Genomic DNA, 7,579 nt, shown 5'->3' on the forward strand with positions numbered 1-7,579 from the left:
TTTTTTTTTTTTTTTTTTTTTTTTCCCTGGATTAATCTGAGAAGTGCTTGAAGCCTTGACAGAAGTTCAGTTTTCGATCCTTATGCTGTGACTTGAGCCTGATTTGTGGTTTTGTGGAAATAACACATTGCTTTTGTTTTTCTTTTTGTTGCTTTTAGCAATCAGGAAATATGGACGAGACTTTCAGGCAATCTCTGATGTGATTGGAAACAAATCTGTGGTGCAAGTGAAAAACTTTTTTGTAAATTATCGGCGTCGTTTCAACATAGATGAAGTTCTACAGGAGTGGGAGGCAGAGCATGGCAAAGAGGAGACAAATGGAACCAATAGCCAAAAGCCTATAAAATCCCCTGATAATTCCACTAAAATGTCCGAAGAGGAAGATGAGGTAAATCCAATTTAAAAAACACATAAAATTCCCAGTCTGAGCTCAGTTCAGATAGATGTGTGTGTATATATATACACGCTCTTTGCAAAAGCCATTTTTGACAATCTTCAATCTCAGCATATTTCACTTCCTGTGGATATACAGATTCCAGTACTGATTTGGGGAATTGGGAATTCCAGACATGTATGAAAGTGGAAAGAGAACAGTTAATTTGCAGCCCTCTGACAGTATCTGTATCTCATCAGTACATGGACATTTTAATGCCTTTTGCTGCTGACACCCCATGCATCTTTATCTCACTTGGATGTTTTCCCTGCACTCGGTTCTCCAAGCTGTTCTAGGTTTGGCTTTGTGGGACTGTACAGTCGTCTGAGACAAAGCTCGCTTTTTCATTTTTGACGATGGAGTGGTTTCACTCAGGGGAAGGGAAGAAAGATATAAACAAGGCGAGTGTGTGAAACTGGTCACTCTGGAATTACCTAGAGGCAAAGTTTCCGTGGTTTTACAGCAGTTTCTGTGAAGACAGACATTCTAGAAACAGCCTCTCTTTGATGGAGCTTCATGGAGTTAACACTTCTCCAAAGACAATGTGTGTTTAAAGTTAACTAAGAGACTGTAGAGTGTTCAAATATGAAAGTTAGTCACAGAAATGTAATATTAACACAGTCTTGCAAAATAAAACCCCACTAGAGGTTTGCATGTTAAAAATGTCTGATCTAGGACTCCCTTTGGCCTAATTTTATAAGATAGCTTGGCACAAAAGCCGTATCTTTTAAATGCAAGCACAGTCAACAGCGTAAGCTGAATTTTGGTCTTACATGGACTCAAGACTTCTCAGTATACTGTATATTTTTGTTGCCCTGATTATGGTGGTCTCATTTGTATGTTGCCATTCAGAGAGCAGACCTTCATTGCTTCACAAATCCTAATAATGCATTATTCAGAGATGCTTATATCTGGGGTCTAGGTCCAAAGGTATGACAGGTGAACAAAACCAAACTCAATAAAACTTGCCTTCTCAAAGGGTGTGAGTGAAATTGTCCCATTCTTCCAGAATCGAGAGGTGAAACAAAGAAGCAGTGGTACTAGTACGTAACCACCCATTTGAAAGACAGGCGGCTCGTGTCACTGCATTTTCCTCTGACCAGTAGAGTTGTAACTGTTGGTGGTGCAGAGCTTTTCCTCTCAGACCCTCTTCCTGGCTTCAAATACACCCTTGCTCCTGAAAGTTACAGTCAAAAAAGGGGAGTCTCACTTGAGATAGGAAGAAAATGGTTGCAGCAGGAACTGGATTGTGCTGATGTGGCCAAGTATGTGGATACTGGAGCAATGAGGATCCCAGACAAGTTAGCAGAGGAGGAGGAGGGAGAGTGGAGGCATGACAGCAAGGTCTGGTGAAGCAGCAGTCATGATCCCCAAAGTAGTGATGGAAAGTGCCCAGGCTGGAGCTGAGCAAGTGCTAAGTGGTAGAAAGGGGACCAAACCAACAGGCTGGTGAGAATAGTCGCAAAGCTTAGCGAAAAGGCAGCTATTGAGAGAGTCAAGTGGTTCACCGTGCCCTGCAGTTTGGTAAGGGATGAGGGCAGAGCCTGCCTGCACCAGGCTGACACAGGCAGGAGTCAGGCAGGGTGGCAGTTAGCTGCCAGCCGTGATGTACCATGTATGCCTTACTCTAGCACCATGTGTTTCTCAATGAAACCTGTCCTGGACAGTAGGAACTGATGCGTCACGGCTGGTAGGAGGAAGGTGCTGGCAGTGTGGAGGGGATTTTAACTACCAAGCCTGCAGCTTTTTATAAAAATGCAGAATGAAGGGACTCAAGGGTGTCTCACAGTGGACATCTAATGGCTCTCTGAGCACATCAGACATTGCTTCTCAGGCTGGCTGTAAATGTGGTGCTCCTGCCTTCAGAGCTAACGTAAGCACAGTGCTGACTGAGTACCCGTCTGAACAGTTCTCGAGGCAAAGTGAAATGTCATTGGAATTATCACATAAGTGACCTATATGGGCTAGGAGGGGGGTCCTGGTCCCTCCTGAGCTGCGAGTACTGTGTGGCTGGTTACTGCTCTTGAGAGTACTTGCATGGGTGACTGGTCAAGTCAGGTGGACTCAGTCAGCAGTAGCCAGGAGAAGGCTTTGCTGGCCTAACTGAAGTCCCTCTGATGCTTTCTCCCCTGATGTGCCTTGTCTGCCTGGTTGCCAGCCTAGTAAAAGCATCGTCAGCCCTCTGACTGCTCTGGGCTTTCCCCTTCAGTGTGTTTTTGTAGCAAGTGGCCATAGTTCCTTTTTTGGTGGTTTGGGTTTTTCTTTTTTTATTTTTTTAAGGGGTGAGACTGTTGATTAACTAGCAGCCTCAAGTCCAGTCTTCATTCTTGTATGTTTACGCTCCCAACAAATCCCATTGTGGCTCAGAATAGGGGAAGCTGCTGCGATTCCTTCCATGTGCCAGGCTTGTCTGTTTTGTTGCTTTCAATACCATGGATCTGGGGGTGAAGTTTGGAGATGCAAGAAAGCCTATGTGTATTCATTTTTAAACTAAACGTCTCCTTTTTCTCCCCCCTCCCCCTTCCCTCCAGGCTACTTCTGTTCTTGATGTCAGATATGCATCTGCTTCGTGAGAAGGTGCTGTAGCCTAGAACAATTTGTGTTGACTACTGTGTTATCCAGGATATCAGGTATTAGCAAACCTCAGACAGCCATCTGCATCATATCTGTGGACAAGCAGCTATTACCAAAAAAAGGCAAACGCTTCCAGTCCTGTGCTACATCTGCCTTAATCTCCCCTCATTCCTCCATACTGCCTCCACTTTCTTTCAAAAGCACCCAGGTAGCTCAGCTCTCCATGTCATCAACGTCCTGCTTAAGCATGGGGATTTCTAGAACCAGTAACACCTGTCTGTAAATTTTGACCAACCTGCAAAACAAGGAGCTCCTTAGCAGCCCCACAGTAACTCTACACATTAGGAGTTCTTATAATACTTGGTCCGTAGGGTATAAGTACGTATTGCTGCATGGCCTTGTGGTCTCCGCTTCCTGTGTATTCTTACGATGACACTATTATTAGCGAGCTTTCTATAAAGGAGAGGCCTGTGCACATGCCAGTGGTGTCAGGTTTGTTCTGAAATGACAGGGCATGTTAACAAGCAATCTTGAATAATGCAAAGTGATAGGAAATGTTATTTCTAAGGTTTGGTCAGTCCAAGGTTGTAAACGTAACTCATTACACTTCTGGTCTGTGCAATTCTTTCCACTGTATTTGTGTGTTCTTGCTTCATAGAAAGCTCCCTAATTGAGCATTTTATTCCTGTATATTTTAATGGCTTTTATTTAGTGCAAAAGGGAATACGTAACCTGAAACTGTTTGATACGCTATTTAACCCCTGGCATTCAGCATTTGCATTGTAACTTGTTAAATGAGTGCTACACAACTTTCTTTTTCCTGATCCTCTGCGGGATTAAGTCAAAACAACTTTCTCTGGTGCCTCTCCTTTTGGAATATGTGCCTTTTTACATTTGGCTACCATAGGTCACTTTCTGTCCCAGTGTCTCATTCCTCTTCAGAGCGCTGTTTGCCAAAGACATCAAACTACTTCTCCCACTGGAAGTCTGGACAATGGTTGGAGCACAAAATTCAGCCTTCAGGTAGCTTTTGGTATCTCGGAAGCTTAATGGAGAAGAACTGGGTTAATTTCATTGGCCATTTTAACCCTTCTGAAGCACACATCGCTTTCATGTTCTGAACCAAAATATGCAATTTAAAATTTAAGAGGTGCTTTTCCAAATACTTGGTGCATGCAGCTTTCAAATCCCCAGCCCTCTGCTCAGATGACCTGTGCTGTGGCCTATCTAGCTGGCTTGAACTGGAGCTGTTCTTGAAAGTCCTGCGTGAGGACTTTGCACCTTGAACAAGGTAGTTGCTGACTGCCAAGCAGACAGTGTTCAGAGAAGCTAGAAGCAGCAGTATTACTTCTTGTCCAGTGGAAAGCTGCAAGATAACACTAGTCACAAAGCATTTAAAAATGGTTAATTTAATGATGTTGGAAGAAACCACCAGGTGTCTTTGCAGGTGGAAAAAAGGACCTTCTTTGCCTCTCTTCCTCTACAATGGGTTCCAGCCAAGATGGCACACAGCAACGTACAGCACCAGCCTCATTTAACACAACCTGAAATGAGCTAGTCCGTGTCATGGCCTGCAGCTGAGGTGCTGCAGCTCGGAGTCTAGCCCCGAACTTGGTGCTGATGTTTGAGCTGCTGGGCTGTACCATGTTGTCTGCTGTGATGGCTCTGTTCTCTGTATCTAAACGAGGTAGTCTACTGACAGCCAGCTAACAGAGCTGTGACTGCACCTCCCACAGTGCAACCCAAGGACACAACCCAAGGAAAGGCAGGGGAGGTAGCCTCATGTGCTGCTGAGGTGGTCTCCTCTGTGGGCCTTGTGTGAGGGAAGTAATTCAACATCAGACATTGAGCAACAACACTCAGGTGAAGGAGCAGATAGACATTTCTTAGGGCAAGCTAGAGTGTGGAGCTCCAAAAGGGCTTCTTTCAGCCACTTTGCAGCTATTTCTGAGCAGTTTCATTCTGGCAGCTCCAGGGAGATCCTTTGAGGTGATGGGAAGGGAGCTATTCCCTATCCTTCTGTATTGGAAACCTGTAATCCCAAGTTTGTGGCAGCGTCTTTACCACTCTTGATGTGAACTGGCAGCTCTGATGGTGGCCCTGCAGACGTTCCTTCAGCCCTGTGCCAGTTGGGAGTCTCTTGTAGGAAAGGACACTAGTTGTTAGCCAGTGTGAATTAGGATTAAAGATGGACAAATAGCACTGTGAATTCAGCTGACAGTTCTGGTGTAAAGCAAGAAAATACTCATTAGAAATACTCTAGTATTAAACCTCCTGCTAGTACCAATGCATGGAGACGGGTCCTTGCCAGTGTGAGAAGGTTGTGTGAGCTTGCATCCCAGCTGGTGAAACTCCTCAGGAGAGGCTTCTGCTGGCGAGTTAAGTTACCTGTGAGGACTTCTCATCGGTTTTTGCCCTCAAATCTGTCCATTTTATGATCAGAAAAGTTGTGTTTTGGCTTCATCCCCAAGGGGTAGGGGGAAACATGTATAAGTCATGATATTGGGAAGAAAAAAGTTGTTTAATTACTTTTCAGTTGACTGCTATCTTATTGTAGTTGATACATACAATATAATAGCACTGTATTTTAAACATTTAGGTTTTTTACATTCTCTTTAACTATGTTTTTAAATGCAATTAAAATCATTTTAGCTTTTGAAAGTTTAAATGGTTTGGTCTTGTTTAGATGAAGACCCTCTTGTTCTTTTTTTTTTTTTTTTTAAATGGGTCAAGCATTAGATACATCAACTGGTTGCATTCTGATTAGAAGGGTCCACAAAGATAACTGCATAAGATAGAATATTCACTTAAATTTTGTTTCTTAAACTATCAATGTGAATGTCATAATTATATATATTTTGTGGAAAATGGGAAATTATTTCTCCTAAGTATAAGTTATTGTGCAAAATATGGTATCGTTAAAGAAAATGATAGTTTAAGTTTTAGTTTTAGAAATCTTAAAGATATAAAAGTGTATTGCATATGCATAAACAAATTTCATTTGTTCTATTTAATTTTATGTAGTTGTGTAAAGTGCTAGGTAACTTCTTTTTTCACTTATCCATTAAAACAACCTTGTTACTTGAATATTCGTGTTTAACTGGTTTGAAACAGTGATCAATTTTTGTAATATAATCTTATAACCAAGGGAAAAAAATACATGCCTCAGTTGTGCTTAACAATATAGCAACAATGTACAATCAGATGCTTAAGACCATAGTAGCCATAACTGGTAGTGCAGCCACGATGGTTGTATCTCGATATATTTAATACCAATGGGGATACTGAATTCTTAATATATTTTTACGAATTGCAACCAGGAAGACCCCATAAATATCCACTAGAACACTTTTTAAATAGTTAATATAAGAGTGAAACTCTTACTCTTTTAAAGCAATGTCCTGACAAACATTTTTCTTTCCTGTACAAATACATCTGAAACATTATGTATTAAAATACGCTCATTGTCACTTTAAATTTCAGTTTTTATCCTCTAAATCGCTAATATGCTGTTGGTATTCTTGCACACCAAATGAGCCAAACAGTGCATTACACTAACTTGATCACTGGATTTGTGAACATAAATCTCCGAGTCGATGAAGCGCAAAAATAGCGTAGGAGATTTTTTCTGATAATGCGTTTTTTCAAATCTGTATAGAATTATGCATAGCCCATTCAGTGATGAGTGGCCTGATATTTACTCTTTACAAAAAAGAAAAATTATTTTTATTAGCTCCAGCTTGTCTTCAGCAAGTCAAAATCTAGTGATCTTGTGCAATGCCCCTAAAGCAAATACTTTCTGCCACTCCCTGGATTAATGCAGCTTTTCATGTTGATAGTAAAGCACAATTGCAGTGAAAGTTACAGTTCAGAAGATGGAAGGTCAGTATAGTCTATGCATGTTGTATAATAATGAGTGTTTACATTCATATTCTCCTAAAATAAAATTTATACTGGAGTGTATAGTATTCCATTATGTAGATTTTATCAATTTTGTTAACTGCTTATAGATTGCTTAAAAGAAGTTTTTTCAAGATTTTAAAAGATGTATAAGGTTAAGTTTGCAAATATAATGGAAATGCTGTATAGCTTTTGAAGTGATAAAATACTCGTTGGGATTTTAAAGAAAGTATGTTGTAATAATGCTGTTGTAAGTAATATTTTAAATGTCTTTTTTGCCTGTTTTCTATTATTCAGCACACTTACTGTGATGAATGTTCATAGCATTATAAAATCGCTTAGCCACTGAAAAGTAACATTTGGTTTTGAATTATTTTACTGTATGAGGAATTATAGTGGGGTAAATTCTTTTGTGAAATTCTACATAATTCATTTTTCTATGATTTCCAATGTTTGCTGACATCAAATAAAATTTTTTCAAGCCATTGATGTAATAAAACATGTAGTAAAATGTTATTGATGTAAAACGTGGTTCTGAAATGTCATTGATCCCCTACCTTCCAAATTTGGGTCAGGAGAACTGACCGGGGCTTGCCCCTTCCTGTATTGCATCGTCTGCGTGTAGGTGTCGTCGGAGCGCGGGCTGGCTGCTGCTGGAGCCGGTGGGCAGAG

General features: G+C 41.0%; 1 protein-coding gene across 1 annotated transcript in view; it reads left to right on the plus strand.

Moving 5' to 3' along the window:
* RCOR1 (REST corepressor 1) overlaps window positions 1-7,357 on the plus strand; it is a 108,189-nt gene extending 100,832 nt beyond the window's left edge. Inside the window, exons 11-12 of the mRNA XM_035892435.1 lie at window positions 159-388; window positions 2,965-7,357. Of these exons, the coding sequence (XP_035748328.1) occupies window positions 159-388; window positions 2,965-3,006 (272 nt within the window). The 3' untranslated portion in view covers window positions 3,007-7,357. The remainder of the gene's footprint in view (window positions 1-158; window positions 389-2,964) is intronic.
* The last annotated feature ends 222 nt before the right edge of the window (window positions 7,358-7,579 follow it).

The sequence above is a fragment of the Egretta garzetta genome, unplaced genomic scaffold, assembly GCF_000687185.1.
Source record: "Egretta garzetta isolate BGI_Z169 unplaced genomic scaffold, ASM68718v1 scaffold374, whole genome shotgun sequence".
NCBI classification, from domain to species: Eukaryota; Metazoa; Chordata; class Aves; order Pelecaniformes; family Ardeidae; genus Egretta; species Egretta garzetta.